The sequence below is a fragment of the Venustampulla echinocandica genome (genome assembly GCF_003357145.1).
Source record: "Venustampulla echinocandica strain BP 5553 chromosome Unknown scaffold_6, whole genome shotgun sequence".
Taxonomy (NCBI): Eukaryota; Fungi; Ascomycota; class Leotiomycetes; order Helotiales; family Pleuroascaceae; genus Venustampulla; species Venustampulla echinocandica.
The window spans coordinates 877,525-895,755 of NW_022474211.1; the positions used below are offsets into that span (position 1 = coordinate 877,525).

At 46.4% G+C, this 18,231-nt stretch overlaps 7 protein-coding genes across 7 annotated transcripts; 4 read left to right on the plus strand and 3 right to left on the minus strand.

Moving 5' to 3' along the window:
* Positions 1–797: 797 nt before the first annotated feature.
* BP5553_07699 (Uncharacterized protein) lies at positions 798–2,129 on the minus strand (the record flags this gene model as incomplete). The annotated part of the gene is made up of 1 exon (XM_032016322.1): positions 798–2,129. The coding sequence occupies one exon, from the start codon at positions 2,127–2,129 to the stop codon at positions 798–800; it is 1,332 nt and encodes a 443-aa protein (XP_031867553.1).
* Positions 2,130–3,236: 1,107 nt separating this feature from the next.
* BP5553_07700 (uncharacterized protein) lies at positions 3,237–6,371 on the minus strand (the record flags this gene model as incomplete). The annotated part of the gene is made up of 4 exons (XM_032016323.1): positions 3,237–4,976; positions 5,029–5,309; positions 5,365–5,485; positions 5,544–6,371. 4 exons carry the CDS (start codon positions 6,369–6,371, stop codon positions 3,237–3,239), a joined length of 2,970 nt encoding a protein of 989 aa, XP_031867554.1.
* Positions 6,372–7,549: 1,178 nt separating this feature from the next.
* Positions 7,550–8,329, plus strand: BP5553_07701 (Uncharacterized protein; the record flags this gene model as incomplete). Its single annotated transcript, XM_032016324.1, has 3 exons — positions 7,550–7,577; positions 7,651–7,673; positions 7,727–8,329. 3 exons carry the CDS (start codon positions 7,550–7,552, stop codon positions 8,327–8,329), a joined length of 654 nt encoding a protein of 217 aa, XP_031867555.1.
* Positions 8,330–8,455: 126 nt separating this feature from the next.
* BP5553_07702 (Cytochrome P450 ClCP1) lies at positions 8,456–10,028 on the minus strand (the record flags this gene model as incomplete). The annotated part of the gene is made up of 2 exons (XM_032016325.1): positions 8,456–9,925; positions 9,972–10,028. 2 exons carry the CDS (start codon positions 10,026–10,028, stop codon positions 8,456–8,458), a joined length of 1,527 nt encoding a protein of 508 aa, XP_031867556.1.
* A 1,583-nt stretch (positions 10,029–11,611) lies between these two features.
* Positions 11,612–13,089, plus strand: BP5553_07703 (Uncharacterized protein; the record flags this gene model as incomplete). The annotated part of the gene is made up of 3 exons (XM_032016326.1): positions 11,612–11,855; positions 11,913–12,047; positions 12,101–13,089. 3 exons carry the CDS (start codon positions 11,612–11,614, stop codon positions 13,087–13,089), a joined length of 1,368 nt encoding a protein of 455 aa, XP_031867557.1.
* Positions 13,090–14,418: 1,329 nt separating this feature from the next.
* BP5553_07704 (uncharacterized protein) lies at positions 14,419–15,889 on the plus strand (the record flags this gene model as incomplete). Its single annotated transcript, XM_032016327.1, has 7 exons — positions 14,419–14,643; positions 14,711–14,747; positions 14,811–14,881; positions 14,929–14,951; positions 15,105–15,305; positions 15,359–15,454; positions 15,508–15,889. 7 exons carry the CDS (start codon positions 14,419–14,421, stop codon positions 15,887–15,889), a joined length of 1,035 nt encoding a protein of 344 aa, XP_031867558.1.
* A 1,194-nt stretch (positions 15,890–17,083) lies between these two features.
* Positions 17,084–18,189, plus strand: BP5553_07705 (uncharacterized protein; the record flags this gene model as incomplete). Its single annotated transcript, XM_032016328.1, has 3 exons — positions 17,084–17,126; positions 17,211–17,339; positions 17,387–18,189. 3 exons carry the CDS (start codon positions 17,084–17,086, stop codon positions 18,187–18,189), a joined length of 975 nt encoding a protein of 324 aa, XP_031867559.1.
* Between the last annotated feature and the right edge of the window lie 42 nt (positions 18,190–18,231).

Below are 18,231 nucleotides of genomic sequence, written 5' to 3' on the forward strand. Positions count from 1 at the left end.
CATAAATGGTGGTTGTCTGAACATAGACGGAATACATACATCAAACTACGTGTTTATAAAGCTGTTGAGGAGAATAATGAGGTGATATTGACCTACAGTACTGCCCTAGCTAAGGAGCTGTAGTGGTCTCTAACCAGTCACCCAATCCAAGAGAAACCCATGGCCCGGCTACGTGCCTACCCGTAAACATGCTGCCGTGGGTGATTACATCATATAACATCGACACATCGAAACAAAACCAAATGAAAGTTTCGGCATGTGATTGAGCTGGTGCCAGTAGCTTTGAATTTACGCCAGTTAGGAGTGAATCTTTATGTCGCAGCTGGTGGGCGTGTATAAAGTATGCATACATACCTAGGTACATAACACACCTTGGAGGCGTGTAAAATATATCAATCTGCTAACACTCCAAAACTGAAGTTGTTGCTATTTCCTCTCTGTTGTATTGTAGGTGTAATAGACACATAAAGCCTCTAACTAGTCTCCAAATTGGTTGTGGTTATAATATATCCTAAACGTTTATATTCAATCCCATCTAGACCCCATCTATTCGTCCTCTAGTCAATTCTAACTCCCCTGCCATAACTCCTAGAATCGCCGTTCTATACCCCTTTTCTAAGACTTCATTGCGCGTGCCTCGCCCCGTTTCCATAGGGCTCGATTATGGCAGGGCTAGGCGATCAAGCGTTTTATTAGAGCCGCTATCATGATATGTGCTGGGCACAATCCACCTAAACCGTTCCAACAATGCGTAGATGGTCGTCGTGTTGATGTGCTGTGAGAAATTGCAGCCCCATTCAAGGCCACAAGCAAGCAGCATACTCGGGATACCCCCTCACCTCCCCATAAATCTGACTTAACTCATCACTCATCATCTGCGGGCCATCCAAGTGCCTCTTGGACTCCGCGAAAACATGTCTCTTCAACGCCACGTTCCACGCAAAACTCGAGTGTCCAATCCCCGCAAAATCAGACGCCTTCAACATCACCAAAAAGTCCACCAGTGACTGCTGATCCCACTTCAAGGCCTGCAACTCCTCCAAATCCCTCCCTTTTAAGAGATCAAATTTCGTTGTTACAGTGAAAGCATCAGAGGCCTTCGAGGCGTCGACGGCGAATCTTGCAACTTCATTAAGGTCGCCAGAGGCTACGTAGACGATAGAGGAGTTTGACCGCGGTGCTTGCTCGAGGTATGCCTTCGATTGGGTTTCGTGCCGCGAGTATACCCAATCTGGGGCAGGCCAACCCTCCACGGCGTCTTTTTCGGTTCGGAGATGTGCTCCGAAGAATGCCTTTGGGAGAATGTCCTGGGATAGGTCGAGGTTGAGAGAGTAGGTTTCTGCTAGGCTTTGGAGGGTTTTGGTTGCAAGGACGCGGACGTCCGATCGGGGTTTGAGGATGGAACCAAAGGAGAGGGCGAAGGCTTCGCCATCTGAATAGATAGGGTAGGTGAGGTATGAGCGTCCGAGGTCGATTACCATCGGACCTGGCACTTCGGGAGTGGAGAATTGCTCTAGCCATGTGTAGAACTGCCCCCGCCAGGCTGCTGGCTCGGGGAGTCCCGTGGCTGGAACGTTATCAACCAGACTCTCCGGCAGAAGTGAGATTGCATCGCGGGGATTGTGGAAATCCTTGATATCCTCTATCGATGAATGGATTTTCAGCGAGGGACACGAGAGCCGTATTGAATCTAGGAAGTGCTGGGTGTCGAACATAAACGACATATCCGTCTTCACCCCCGTCCTTATCTGCGTTATGTCCATGGTGTCCCGCAGCACGATGCTCGGGATAACCAGACTTGCGCCTGCTGAGATGGCATAGCGTACACAGTTCAGAATCGAGTTTTTGATGTTCCCAATGCCTCCAACAGATTCATTGCAGGTGAATACCACGCTCTCATTCCATTGCGTCGCACCACAGATGCTCTTGATGGATTCGGAGTCGAGAGCAGGGAAATCGAAGATGTCCACTGCTACCTCTGGGACTTGACCAAAGAGGGGTCGGTTGGATATACGATTGGGAAGTTGGTACGATGGATCGAAGGTCGCCCAAATCCAGATTGCCCCAAGAATAACTGATGCAAGGACAGAATATCGTCGGTTGACCTTCGGCGACAGTTGGACCCCCATCTCAAGCTGTAGAAAAGTCCAGAGGGACCATACTCGACAGCATTGGTGACGATATATATCGCCAGGGCTGTCCGGCCATGATCGCCATTATATATATCAGAGCCGTCGGCGGCGTAGTTGTTGGCTACGCCTCTCCATCGCATACTGTTCAAATGATCGGTTTCGGCCAGGATCTTCATTGTATCAAGAACTTTTGCGGCGTGGTGTGTTGGTGGATTTGTATGTCGAAATAGTGGATTTAGAAGGGGCACAGGTCTTGTAAGTGTTTCTGCTACCACCCCCATTGGACCACTTGGATCCGTGCTAGTTTAGTAACCACAATTAGGTCGATCCTGTCCGTTTCTATTCCGCCTCCACAATGTTACCTATTTGTGTGCTCGTGGATTGTTAACAGCCAAGAAGCTTCGCGCTTCCGATGGGGCCGCGTCCAATTATTCCCCTGGGATCTGAGTGCAAATGCGCAGGCCAAGTATCCAGCCCAGAATTAGAGTCAAAACCTCCCTGTCCAAAGTGTAGGCGCGGGGGCAGTGCAAGAAACATCCATATCAGCCTTCCTTAGTGTGCAGCAAGGTGGTGGTTTAGTTGAACGGCGCTGTGCATTGATTTCTTGACTTTTTATTTTCCGCTGTTTGGAATCTTAGTCCTCTAGCTCTCGATAGGGGATCATTGTCAAGTCACCCGTTCTTGTTATTTCGTTCGCCGTGATGTTAGGTCTATCTCGTGGCTGCTATGCAATGACTCCATTTTGAATTTTTGAACGGTACCATGGTCATCGAAATCCTATGGGGCATGGTAGGTGGTCATGATATCTATCGGCATCCCACCTCAATCTGTTGATCTTCTTCTGGAGGGCCATAGATCTCAACATGTCCGATACTGCCAATGTCGCAATCTTCCATGACGTGACAGCCTCAAACATACCTTGGACGCTTAATTCCACGAGACACAGAGATATGACTCTATTGAATATGAGATAAGCTATTCATTAATTTTTGATGAGACTCGCCATGAACACTTATGATGGGAAATGGAATAAAACATTTATTAACCCAAAAGTTTGAAACAGACAAAATGTCTAACGACGAATTGGCGGCAAGGAAAGCAGCTTCATGACCCCAAAGCATCTCGGCGCATCCGACTCGCAATATCTCGAGCCACATAAATCTGGCCGTACAAATCCGTTACATTAATTAACACACCCAATGCTTCTCCCACGCGTTTGCTCACGAGTGGGATCAACCGCTCCTTTGCAGCCACGACGCATGACCGTTCGTACTCGGCCAGCTCCATTAGTTCTTTCTTTCTTCTCATCGCTTCAGCATCTTCTGTCTTACTCCTGCCTTTAATCCTATTAACGGTCTCGTGCTTGTCGGGGTTCCTCGATTCGGAAACTTGGAACTCGGGAAAATTCAAGCTGTTCACATTCGACTCTGCTATGTCTCGCGCCAAGGATCCATAATCGTTATACATTCGGCACATAGCGGCCAAGTGGTTAGCAAGATCTTGTTGTAGGTAACTAGCCACCGCTGTTGGGGGAGGCCCGTTTTTATGCCCGGTTCGACAGACCAACCAAGCAAATGAGTACGGGCAAGAGGTGTCTACCGCAGACGTGTTTTGCATCCAGTCGTAAAAGGTAACTTTGGCTGGGAACACCGGTATCGAGAGGTTTGGTGGCTGCTGAGCCAAAATCGCATTGTCAGCACAGTGATCTAAGTGTGCGAGAAGGAATCTTCGTAGTTGGTTTGAAAGGTGTGCGAGGGATGCAGGCGAGGCGGTGATGATACGTGGATGTTGCATTACATGGTTGGAAAACTTTCGAAGAGTTGCTTCTGTCGAGGCCATAACAGGTGGGCGCTGATAAACGTCCTTTTCGGGACAGGGGCTGTAGGACTCGCACGATGTGGCTTTGCTTGAAATGGAAGTTTGTTCAACATCACTAGACTCCGATGTCTCATCCCCGCTCGTTGTGGACCCGGAGGGAGATTCCTCCCTAGGAAGAACATCCAAGTTATGGATCAGATCTTTGATGATTGCTTGAGTGTCTGGAGATTGGATATCCTCGATTGTTTCCATAAACTCATCTGCTTGATAGTTGAGCATCGATATCACCATCATATCCCACAATAGGTCCGCCTCGAGGGGACCGCCGTCTTTGTTATTGCATGCGGTCCAGGTAAACGGGATATATTCTAGGTACTTGTCTTCCTCCATATCCTTCCGAGGAAACACCTCCAAACGAATGCGACGGAGACGTGGAAGGAAGAGAGATCCCTCTATGATAGACGATTGTAACTTCCATTTTGGTTCGCTTTCCAACAATGGAATTCGAGAGAAAAAGCTAGCAAACTTGGTGACTTTGGCCTTTGAACTCTGAACCAGACTTTGAACCTTTGAAGTGCATTGATAAGATATCGTGGAATAATCATTTGCCGCTTTGCAGGCCGCGATGGAGTAAGTTTTGGACAAGACGCTGGAGCTATAGCTAACTTTTTCAATCCAAGTATAGCTTGCATTCTCCCACTCGTGGCGAGATTTGACTAAGAAGTCACGTCCCAGTTTGATTGCGTTGCCAACATGCTCATCGAGACATGCCGTCCATTGAAATAGGGAAGAGTCGACCAGAGTAAGCAAAGCATAGGCAGTTTCCTCACATGATACGTTCTTTCCCCAGGAGCCATCCGGATTTTGCCGAGCTAAGGTTTTGTACAATATTTGAAAGAGGACTAATAAGACTTGGTCGGTTATAAGCTGCTCCGGTAGCTCTGGCAGGGTTCCTTGATCCCATAGAATGATCAATTTCCTAAAGGTTTGTGCTAGGAGCATCATTGGGTACTGATGGCAAAGGTTCTACATCATCGGTTAGTGTATGATGTTTAATAATATTGGATTCAAGGCATACCCATTTATCAGTGATATTTCCAGCCATCCAAGATTTGCAGAGAAAGATGGTGGTCTTTGAAATTTGCTTGGTGTATTGACCAGGGTTCTCGACATGAAGCAGTGCATTGAGGACATTGCAGTTTGCACTGAAACTTGCATTCCGCTCCCCTGGGTACGTTCTGAAGTGTGAGGTGGCTTCGAAATTGGCAATCATTCCGTCTGGGCTAGTTGGGCGACCCAGAAGATTAAGTGTTAGGATGGTTTTGGCAGTGTCGTCCGCGTCGGGGATTAATTGGGGCGCTATGCTTTGTTAGCCTTGTGGTCCAGTGTTTTACGAGGTAGTGAGTCTCCTAACCAAATCCAACAATGCCATTTCTATCTTGAAATTCCTTCTCAATAATACCAGATAATCTTTTAACGTTGTATACCCCTAACTCATCAACGGTGAAGCCGGCACTGAGGAGAGCAGAAAGAACCTATATTATCTAAGTTAGCATGGTCACTCTGATAATAAAGGTGCTAAAGCATTCTTACCCATGTCACTTCAAATATGGTTGTGGGAAAAGCACAGGCAACACCACCATTACCCCTTCCTGTGCCTCCCGTTATGACGGATCTGAGATATGACTCCGCTTCTTGATCCCAGGTAGAACATCCCATCAAGTATGCTGCCGTAGACGCTGGTGATGCCATGATGCTGCCGAGGCATTTCTGATGGCCGATGCGATCAAAGTCTATTTTCCCTATGAACGCTTCTAATGAGTGCAAAGCAGTGGTTTGCAAAGACCCATAGAATAGCTCTGGCCTAAATTTTGCCATTTTCATTTGGTTTAACTCTAGAAGTAGCTCCTTCCCAGGGAACGAGAAGCTTATGTCGTAACATTCTAGCATTGTCATGAGGGCAGGGACAAGATATTCAAACCCCACATGGTCACAAACATCTACATCCCATTGTTGAAGCTGGCTCTGAAGATTCTGCTTGGCGTTTGAAATGCGCAGTTCACTATTCCAAGGGGCTGGCGAGCGAGGGGACGGAGACAAAGTTGTGCTGTGTTTAAGCAAAGCAAGGAGTGCTCCCATGGTGTTCAAGATTCCGTCGACCTGTGAAGCATATGAAACCCATCCACCCGATTCGAGTTGTGTTTCCAGCAAGTATTGAAAACATTCTGGGAAAGTCCAGCATGTTTCTCCGTCGATATCCTGAGATATCATCGCAAGCCAGGCCGTATCATATATTGAAGGAGACATGGAACCACTTCCACACGGTCTATTGGACTCGTTGGCTAGAGCGCTGATCGTCAAAAGAGCATCTTGGGCATCATTGTATTGGCTACCAAGTATACTGTAGTTTGAGGAAGACATGTTTGATCGAGCTAACGAAACGATCTGTGGAGAAAACGACAGAGAATTTGACAAGTCAAAGAAAATCGATAACTATATCTTAGAGAATATCATTTCTACTTTTACAGCTTCACAGCCTCACAGCCTCAAAACCAACTCTAATAGAAAGCTGATTGAGCATCGTAGCCAAGCTGGACCTCGGTAAGTTCGCTATTCTTAGACCTTCCTAAATTATAAAGCAATCATATTCTACACTGGATTTAAAATATTATTTAGCGTATATTCAATTGAAACTAGCAGGGAGTTAGAAAGTAGAAGGATTCTAGGTAGTAGGAATACTTCCGATGTACATTATGAATCACAGCTTAGCTGCACTCCTAGCCCCTGTTAGGCCGCATTCAAATGTCTCGGGTCATCGTTCGCCCTTCGTTGGCCCTTTGCAGTGCATTTTGATGATATTATTGGCCCACGTCCGAAAAATAGAATATCAGGAGCTCTGTGTTACATTACTATATGCTCGGGACTGGTTTATGATACCCTTGTGTGCCGCTGCTTGTAAAGTTGGATTTACTGCAACGGCGGTGGATGGACTTAGACGGAATTAAGCCTATCTGTGTCTCTACTTAAACGTCAGCAATAAATATTCACAGGGAGTGTCCCAGGCGCAGCAACATTAAGATATTCAGGCTAAGTTTATATTTAGGTGCAGGTGCTTTGCTAACTTCTGCGTGGTGGTCATGTTAACTGGATAGACCATACAGGAGCTGAAGGAACCGGCTTGTGAGTACCTCCGTATTATTATCCGATACGCAAAATAAGCCGAGGCCCGACTTGTGTAACAAGTAAGTACTATCCTATGAAGCTTGCATACCAACAAGGCGCATGTACATGGGAATTATTTTTACTGCAAGTGGTTGGATTCGACAGTGCTTTGTATAGATGGGTTGCTGGAAGCAGTGCGCGACTATCAATTTACCTGCCTCCAAGAATGCCGACTCGCAGTTTTACCCCGCTGCACCCTACTCCATTTTCTATCACCCTGCGAGCTATACTTTGAAGCCTCCTTGTATCTGTGGCTCTCATTAAATTTCAGACAATTTCTTTCTCTAACTGACATTTGTGGAGGACACTCAAAAATATACTACATCCTTACTGACGAGCATCTCGACTGAAATACAAATCTCGCATCATTCAGCACGATGCAGCCAATTACACTATACTGGAGGCGTAAGTGTGCCAGCCCTATTGAATATCCTTCTTAATATGTTGGGTCTTGATCGCTAACTAATTGCCCACTTAGCTCAGGTTCCCAACCCCTCCAAGGTATGACGGTATTGCCCGTATAGAGTGATTGTAAGAGTTTTAAATACTTCTAGATTGTAATTATCTTCGAGGAGCTTGGTATACCCTACGTTGGAAAATTCATCGAGCATGCCGACTTGAAGCAGCCAGCTTTTGAAGCAATCAACCCAAATGGGAGGGTCCCAGCCATCCACGACCCAAACACCGACTTAACACTCTGGGAGTCTGGTGCCATTGTCTCGTACCTGATCGAAAAGTACGACACCGAACACAAACTTAGTTACGTCACCGAGCCGGAGAAGTACCATGTCCTTCAGTGGCAGCACTACCAATCCACTGGCCAAGGACCCTACTGGGGCCAAGCAGCTTGGTTCCAGCTGTTCCATCAAGAGCCCCTGGAGTCTGCCAAGAAACGGTACGTCGATGAGGCGATCCGCATTGTTAAAGTTCTGGATAAGTGGCTAGCAGGCCGCGACTGGTTGGTAGGGGATAAATGTACATATGCGGATTTGGCTTATGTGTCGTGGAACGCTGCAATTCCATTGTTTATGCAGGGAAGAAGTGAGTGGAATATGGATGACTATCCAAACTTCAAACGCTGGAACGAGGCTATGATGGGCAGAGCAAGTGTGATGAAGGCACTTAGCATGGCGAAGGAAGAAGATGTGAAAGGATAGGTCACAGGTGCTTGAATAAGCGATGGTAGCCCTTGTGATGTATGATATCAAAATTCAAAGGCCAAGTAGGACTGTGAATTGTGTTCATGTCGGATATTTTGCTCTATTAATAATTTTTCATTTAGATTATCTCACAGGCCCAGATGTACTTCGAGTAGCCTTCTTGAGTTGAACATCGAGAGATTGCTTTTCCCAAGTCCAGTATATCTTTTGCTGAGTCCAGCTGGGTAACACTTTTCCGTCCGGCACTTCAATATCAAAGTTCCAAAGGAGTCTCGAAAGGATAATTCGCATTTCCACCCATGCCAAAGTTTGTCCGATGCAATTGTGAGGTCCCATGGAAAATGGGTGAAAGGATGATTTATTGTCGTTTTTATAAGGCGAATCGTCGCCCTGGTGCTCGCTCAACCATCTTTCTGGTAAGAAAACATCGGGGGAGACAAAATTTGATTTCGACTGGAAAGTCGCCCAGCACGGCACTGAGACCGTCATCTTTTCGGGGATCATATGGCCGCAAATAATCGCACCACCCTTAGGAACCTCACGCCTTAATCCATCTGGAAGCGGAGGGGAAATGCGGAGGGTTTCATTAAGCACCGCTGTTAAGTATGGGAGCGACGCTAGTGATGCTGCCGTAATCTGATCCTCAGACTCAGAATTCGCTCTTATTTCATCAACCACGGTCTTGAATGCCTTTGGATCTTTCAAAAGGTGGTGTAGGGCTCCAGCTAAGGCAGTAGTCAACGTTTCACTTCCTGCCACAACGATGGCCATGGAATTCGCTTCGATCTCTCCCTGAGATAGCCCTGTTTCTGGAGACAGTTTATTATGTTCGATAACATGCGTCATAATATCGGGGTGGTCTGGCTCGCGTGACAGACGGTCTTTGACTTTGGAATGAGCGGTAGCGAGGGCTTGCTCCAAGTCTGCCATTGCGGATTTCGGCGTGATGCTCATGAGGAAGGCTTCAACCCATGGGTAGTACTTTATAGATGTTGCCACAAGTACAGCCTTGAAGTGGAGAACGACTTTGATCCATGGATGATATGATGTATCCTCTAGGCACCGGAAGGAAGATCCCCAGCCCAGATCCCCAATAATATCGAAAGTTGTGAAGTTTATCCATTGTACCAGATCAACTGTAGCGGTATTTTGTTTGGAACCTTGAATAGCTTCCTCCAATCGGCCAATCAAAAGATCAACATACCGCTCGATAGTAGGCTCGTGCTGCCTGACTGCCTTTTCTGAAAATGCAGGTTGGAGGACTTTCCGGAATCGAGTATGATCAGCCACAGGGGCTGAGATGACATTGTGAGCCTCAACTCCTGGTGGTCGAGATCCCCAGACTTTGGGACGAATAAAGGCCTTCTGTAGATAGATATCTTTCCACGCCGTGGAGTCAATGAAGGACAATTCATCCGGAGCCACTCGCACAATGCTACCATACTGATCATGGAGGTCCTTGATACGATACGGAAGCGTACCAGCGAGCATGTGCTTGATGAAAGGTATTCTGGAGATGCTCCATAACTTTGGGCCCCTGAACTTCGCTAGGGGATGAAAGTACGCGTTATAAATTGCGGATGTAGTCAAGTACTGATCATGTCAGCTTCTGGTTCTCTCCGCGATTTCATTCACCTACGCCGAGAACGACCGCCACGGCATATGACCACACGTTGTCGCCTACTGTGATAGCCATGGTAGGTGAAAATCGTGGGATTCCACGAGGTAAAGTAGAACTAAAGGATAACGGCGCTGCGCATCAAGTTTGCGAAGCTCGTGACCGAAGAAAGTGGAAGGCTGAGACTCCGAGTCTCTGAGAGATGTTGGATTCAAGAATCACGACTCATGAGCCCAATGCTGCCTTCACTAGTGCTGATATGCCATGAGGTAAGCACTGCGCGTTTGCACCTGCCAGGCTGCCACTTTGTGATACTTTTCCCTAATAACGGGCACGTTTTATGATTACCTAGGTAGTTGCTACAGCTCAAACAGAACCGGCGTTTTTCCGATCCTCGATGTGTGGAGGTGCCATCTACGAAGTACTCGAGTGCAATTAACAACTTCGGAGGTATTATGCTATGCTGGTAGATGCACACAGCCACGGGCTTGCAACTTCGTGTGACAGCTCAACGGCCACTAGCACTAGTGTATTATTATGTATGACACCACTGGCATGCATTTCAGAAATCCTTCACGATACGACAAGAGTACAGGCTTTTGCCACATCCTAGGATAGCAGTGTTGGTCATGTTGGTTGGTGTTTCATCCCACAATTGCCCGTGACTGCACGCCACCAAGGAATGTCAAGTCACAGCCTCGGCTCTCAACAAGCCCGAAGAGTCGAAGACATACCGGATCCATTCAGGTACCATTAGGAAGGAGCATCCAAGAATACTAACGAATAGCAACATTGCGTCGAATTTGCCGCATAGTCTTGTTTTTTGAACGCAAGTGTGCGCAAGGCGTTGTGCCAGACGATCCCGGAAGGATACGGCCATACGAGTACTCGTGTGCCTAGCTGAGTTGGCTCTACCTCCCGGCGACAAGAGGGTTCCAGACAAGGACGTTCAGCTGCGCGAGAACATCACATATTTGGGCACCACACTAAAATTCAGCTTGCAAAGAGCCAAGACAGGAGGAGCAAGGCGCATTCTGAATTTCAGCTTTTAGTGGCACACCGGTTCCACCATGTACAGGCAAAGAGCTAGTGATGTATCACCCGTTAATCGTTGCTATTCTCGAAATGCTCGGCCTAACCAGAAAGAATGCCGGCAGGCGAGTGATGAATAGCCCCTCGATTGTTATATTCTCGATAATTATCCTGATTCCTGATCCAATGTTCCTCGGGCCAAAGCCACAAATATAGTTGAAGGGACAGTACAAAACTACACTTCATCTTCAACTAAGTTAGATTTTCCCACGTTTAGTACTAGCACTCTGTCGCACTCTTACAACCATAGAACCAAAACCATGGAGTATTTTATAGATCAATCATCTATTATTTTTGGAGTTCTATCTCTTGCCATTCTGCTATATTCTAGTTCGATCTTTTCCATGCGCTCAGCTGGCCGCAAAGTCCCGATGGTTGGGCTTCGCTCGATTCTTGACCACCGCCTAGTTGCGAATTATAATTTCTTTCGGAATGCGGCTAGTGTTATCAATGAAGGATATTCAAAGGTAACCCTATTCTTTGAATCATAATGATAGAATCTATCATAACCAAACAAACCAAAATAGTTCAAAAAGTCCCCTTGGTCATTTGCAAGAGCGGACGTAGACATGCTAGTTCTACCACCTGCATACGTCGACGAGCTCCGAAGCTTGCCCTCGTCAATTGCGAGTCCTACAGTGGCACATGCCCATAACCTCATGGGATCTCACACAAATATGAACATCATCCTGCGCAATAACCTACACTTCCGAACCTTGGTGGAGAAAGTGACGCCAAATTTAAATTTTTTGACTGCGCCTATGCAAGATGAGCTTGACTACGCAGTTGAGAAAGATCTTCCCGAGTGCGAGGGTAAGGCGCCAACCCCACCTTGAGCGCTACACAAAGCAGAGTTAACTTTGAGCATAGGTGAATGGGTTTCAATCAAACCGTACCATGTTATACTTCGCTTGGTCTCACGTATCAGTGCTCGGATTTTCCTTGGTTTGCCCCTCTGTCGAAGTGAAGAGTGGCTGGAGATATCAACCGAGTTCACTGAAAATGGTACGCAATCAGACGCCATTGTTACCTGGGATTTACTGACTCAAATATTATAGTATTCGTTTCATTAGTTGTGTTGAGACTATTTCCAATGTGGACACACGGACTTATAAGTTTTTTGCTACCGTCGTCCTACAAAGGCGCGAACTACATCAGGCGTTCCAAGAAACTTCTGGTTCCAGAAATCATCCGTCGACGACAAGAAACCCCCTCAGAAAAGAAGCCAGAGGATGGTATGAATTTACTTTCATGGATGATGGAGATTGCCACGCCAACGGAGAGCGACCCATCTGATATGGCCCATCTACAGGTCGTCATGTCACTCGCTTCTATTCACACCTCGCAAATGAATGCAGTGCATGTACTTTACGATCTAGCCTCTCGACCCGAATATGTGGAGCCACTCCGAGAAGAGATAATTCAATTAATCAAAGAGGAAGGGCCGTGGAGACAGTGGCAGAAGCCTGCATTTTCGAAACTCAAAAAGCTGGATTCATTCATGAAAGAATCTCAGCGCTTCAACCCACCAAGCTTGCTGTCGTATCATAGAGTCATGCTAGAAAAACATGTGCTCGCGGATGGCATGGTCCTTCCACGAGGCGCTCATATCAGCATGCCAGTTAGCGCAATTCAAAACGACCCCGAGGTTACGTCTGATCCTGAGGTGTTTGATGGGTTCCGTTACTACAAGCTTCGACAGCGTGAGGGAGAGCGACATCTTCACCAGTTTGTTACGACTCAGACTACCAGTCTCAATTTTGGACACGGCAAGCACGCGTGCCCAGGACGCTTTTTTGCCAGCTTGGAAATCAAGAATATTCTGGTGAGGCTCATCATGGACTATGACTGGAAGCTGGAGGATGGGAAGGGAAGGCCTCCAAACCTTACTGCCCATGAGTTCATCTTTCCAAATCCCGAGGCCAATCTCCTCATGAAGAAGCGCCGGAAGGAGCTGCTCTTGGACTCAGTTGTGCCAGACGCCCCAGTACCAGCGACGCGAACCGAGCCAGAGACCTCAGTTGAGATAGAAACCCGGGAGCTTTGAGATAAATGGTTATCGACGAACGCAAACTCCAATTATACTAGTATAGGAAATCTTTCCCTGAGCTGATGGTTATCAATGTTAATTATCTCCATGTAAACTAATTTTGATTTTTGACAATGTAAACAAGTAAATTAGGAGCCTGGAGTAAAATCCAAATGCCCTCGATCTATTCATTCCAGCATCCCAGATGAATAAATTGTGGTCTTCTTCTCTTGGTTCTCCACGTGCGCATCCCTTATGGTGGCTGACAGTGCAGCTGGCTCCTTCAAACGTATCTAGCTAGGATAGGGGGTTTTCCGCTAACCTTATTAACTAACGCCTGGCCTGTTCGATTACCCCGCGGCCGTTTTGCCGCTGCAGGGCTCCACGCTTCAAGCTTTTGCCCCGCTCTTTTGCGGGGATATAATTATTACTGTACTCCATACTCTATTAATAATTATAGATTTACGAAGCAGAAGTGGGTGGTAATACGGCCAAGTGATCCACCGATGCTTCGATCCCTTCCCCAAGTTGCCCCGTTCCGACGTTGCACAATCCTTCCGGCGTATCGCACATCGTGTATGCAGATCATCTACCTAGGTGCTGAGGTACATTAGGTCCGTTAGGCCCATTAGTATGTCCGCACGCCGCCAAGCGCCAGGGCTGAATGTCTGCTGCCAACTAGGTTCCTTAGGTATCGGCGACGATAAGATCTCCTATGAAGTAGATGGACCTTGAGACTTTGGGCCCGGGTCACCTTCCCAAATGATGCACAGAGTTGGTAGCCACGGGCTGCACTGCCACCCAGGGAGCTGTTGAGAGCATGCTATAGCGAATGGACAGAAAGAGGATGATTCAATTGTTCAGCTTCAATGCAGGGTGGCATACAGTCAGAAACAGTAATAATCACGGAATGACTTTTCGGCCGAGCTAGAGTTATAAGAGGAAGGTATTGGCTTATCGGGACGTTTGGATAAGGTTACACGCCGATCGTCTGCATTCTCGAGCGCGTGCAAGTGCAGAGAAGAATCCTTCCATTCAAGGATGCCGAGACTGCTTGTTACAGGAGCAGAGACGGAATATATCCTGCATCCAATTAATATCAAGGCATGCAGCCCTTCCCGAAGGATCTCCAGGCTCTTTAGGTTGACTAGCAGCATGGGCGTTGCGTGGCGCCAGCAAGGTTGCCCTCCAAGCCACATGTGACATGTCCAATCAAGTGATCCGAGTCTTACTGGTGAAGGATGAAACCGACATTCAAGACTTCATATTCTGTTGGACCCCAAGTTGTTCTTTTGAAAGCCAACTGTACCACCTATTCGTATCAATTACTCGAGCCATCTCTTTACTATGCCAGGCCTAGAGATACTCGTGCGAGCGGTAGATCCACTTCTCTTGCCACCTGATGGAGAAGAACCAAACTACATCAATCCACTTTCGAGGGGCCAGAAAATTGTTATTGCCAGTGTCGTTTTAACTTCATTTGCGTTTGTATTTGTTATAGCCCGAGTCATTGTTAAAGGATTCGTTACCAAACGATTTGGATGGGATGATATTTTCTGTGTTGGGGCTATGGTAATACCAGAATTCTTGGGTTCTTGGGGGAACTTGAAGATGCCTGAGCTAACAGATAGCTCATTAGGCCGCCTCGATCGCTCGAACAGTGATGAGTGTTATTTGTAAGTTCACTACTTCCTCCTCGGGTATGATAATTAGTTGGAGTTACTCATGGCTTGATTTAGTGGTCGATACATATGGAATCGGCGTTCATGTCTGGAACTTCAATCCTAAAAATATTGTTGCAGCCCACAACGTAAGTCACTACCCCTCTTTGTCGATGGTCGGCTCACATTGTGGCAGATGCAATTTGCTCAGGATATGGTGTACCTTGTGGGGATAATGTGTGCAAAGCTCTCGATATTAACACTCTATGTCGTCATTTTCAATATAAAAAGGCGGTTCCGTTGGTTTTGCTATGCTATGATGTCGATAACTGTTATATACTGCACGATCTTCTTTTTTATGATTGCGTTTAGTTGTGGGAATGCATATGATACTTGGCACTTCTCTTTTGAGGCGGATTGTTTGCCAACCACCGACATCACTGTAGCCATCGGCGCAGTCAATATTTTTACGGATTCAATCATTATGGTTATGCCTATTCCAATAATCTGGAAACTTCAGCTGAAACAGACCCAAAGATGGGGCCTGTTGGCAGTTTTCGGTACTGGCCTCTTGTAAGTTGTTCAATGCCTCTGTCGATCTGTCTATATTAACCTTTTATGTCCAGCGTCTTAGTTTCTGCAATTGTGCGGGAGGTGATTGTAGTTAAGACAGACAAAGAACTTGACCAATCTTGGGTGGTCGTTGATGAGATCATATGGCTGTAAGTCTTCGTCCCGAGCTCTTCCATTGGCACAAACTGACAAATGTATGTAGCACTGTGGAACTCAATATTGGCATAATATGCATCTCTTTACCAGCACTTTCGCCCCTATACACTCGCGTTTTGGCTTCCAAGTTTTACTTGTCATCCCTTCGAAATCTACTTTCATTTTCGGGGGCCGGGTCCAAATCACGGTCGAAACTGGGATCAACCGACGGCACCAAGGAGTCGAAACAGGATTCATCACCATATACTGACAGTGTTTATCTTGTTAATATGGGCTCTTCTCATGCTGAAGCACAAGGGGATGCAAGAAGTAGCGGTGATCCACATGATTATATGGCGTACGAAACGCATAAAAATGGAATCCAGGTGAGGCACAAGGTTGAGCAGCATGTCACCCAGGCTCCCAATGACGGGCATGATATTGTCTAAGTTAATTGCTGTAAACAACTGTGTTTAGATTTAAAAAAATCAAGATAGAACTGATGGCAGTAACATATCAACTTCTATATCGTAATATTTTGTCAAAGAATCATATGCATCTAATATTAGGAAAAATGCGCTAGATTGTTTTAAGGAATACTTTGTAGCATTGTTGAGCTTATGAGCTGAAACTTCTATTTAAAGATCACTTTCTGGACAATAAGGACGAATTATGTCCCTTTTATTTACAGGGGGCCAATCTAGCTGTAGGTGCCTGCTGCGCCCCTAGCAATGTCATATAAAGGTTCGATGACCGCGTCGAAAAAGTACCGGCGCCGCTACTCGCCGCCACCAAGAGAATTAGAACCCCAAGGAACGTTACAATGATTTTAAATGTATGGAGCAGTTTTTTGATATTGATCATCTGCTATTTCGCATCCATTATATGGTCATTGCGGCGAAACATAGCTCTGGCTAAGCAATCTGGTCTTAAATACACAATTACTCCGTAAGAAGCCAAAAAAATTAATAACCCCATCTCCCCTCCTAATAATCGTCTTAGTGTCCATATTTTTTACAAAGGGTGGCTTGCTACACAAAGAGTCGTGTTGATTTTCCTGCGTAAATTGCCGAACTCATGGACTTCATCGTGGCTTCCGTAAGAAACCTCAATCCCAACATCTTTATGGAGATATAACATGCTGATGCCGTTAAAATTACTCTAGTCTCCTAATTTTTGATCGAGTATGGCACGCCGGCCACGAGCCATTCTCACTCATTGGTGCAGATACATTTCTTGCAGTCTCGCCTTCACGAATTGTGCTTTGGACTTGTGATGCAGAAGCCATTCAGCAAATCTGTGAGCGACGCAAGGACTTCCCAAAACCAATTGGAGACATGGGGATGTTGAATATACACGGCCCCACGGTGACAGGAACTGAGGGTGAAGAATCTAGACGGTATAGACGAATTACAGCTGGGTCATTTGGAACCAAAACATACGAGAAAACTTGGAAGGAAAGCCTGGTACAGGCCCGAGAATTGTTTGCAAGATTGAAAAAGTTAGAAGACAAGCGGAGGTTAAACCGAGAATTAGAAAGGATGACTCTAAATGTGGTGAGTAATGTTTGCTGTGGGACTGGGGAGGGAGAAGACATATCCAGTACAAAATCTCCAACGCCAGGGGGGACTCGTAACCATAAAATGACTTATCAAGAGGCATTTGGTACATCTGCCGAGTACATGGGTGCTATCTATATAATCCCTCATTTCATACTAAGGAAGTATCCCGTATCTGTACTCGACTGATGCACCACTAACATTTTAGCAGGGCACTCTCCGTTCTCCAGTCACAAACTTGCATGGAGGTCCTTCCTCGAGTGGCGTTGGTATATGGAAGACCTCGTAAAAGCTCAGCGCGAAACTAGACTCTTGGGACAAGAAAGCCAAAATCTCCTTGGTACGTTCGATTATAAGATGGGTAACAAGCTCTAACGTAGTTTCAAGATTCGCTAGTAGCAGCTGGGGATGATGAAGAAAAAGGGCGCATCTCCGAGTCCGCCATTCTCGGAAACATCTGGGTTTTCGTTTTAGGAGGATACCATACCAGCTCAAATACCCTCCATTTTATTTTCATCCTGCTTGCCATTCACCCAGAGATTCAACGCGAATTACAAAAGTCATTGGATGAACATTTTGGAGATCGGCCACCCTCTACTTGGACGCATGAAGTAGACTTTCCTGCATTATTGAACGGGCACCTCGGCGCGGTAATAGCTGAAACAGTTCGGGTTTTTGGAGTCCTTCCCTTCATTCCAAAGTCAACGGGATCTAGTTCCCAGACTCTAACTCTTGATGGGGGTTTATATACGGTGCCAGCTGAAACTACTATCCTGATCAATACTAGCGCCGTCCACCGAAATCCAAAATATTGGCCCATTACTCCCCCAAAACCCGGTGAGAGAGCGCCATTCCCAGTCTCAAATTGGGATCCTTGGCGTTGGCTGCAAATTGAGAGTGGAAACGGCTTGTTCAACCCACGGCCTGGATCATATATCTCATTCAGTGAGGGCGCTCGACAATGCATTGGAAAGAGATTCGCACAGGTGGAGCTATGTGCTGTACTCGCTCGGGTGCTAAAGGAGGGTAGTATCGAGCTTGCTGTGAAAGGAGGCAATTCCGAGAAGGGAAGTTTAGATTGGGCCCAGGCTAGAGATCATGCAATAAAGGAGCTATCAGATGGAGTGGGTTTTGGAATGTCACTTGAGTTATTCGGCAAGGTTGAACTTTCATTTGTTTCAAGAGATTAGAACGATGATCTGTAATTTTGGAAAGACTAGACAGATGTGCAT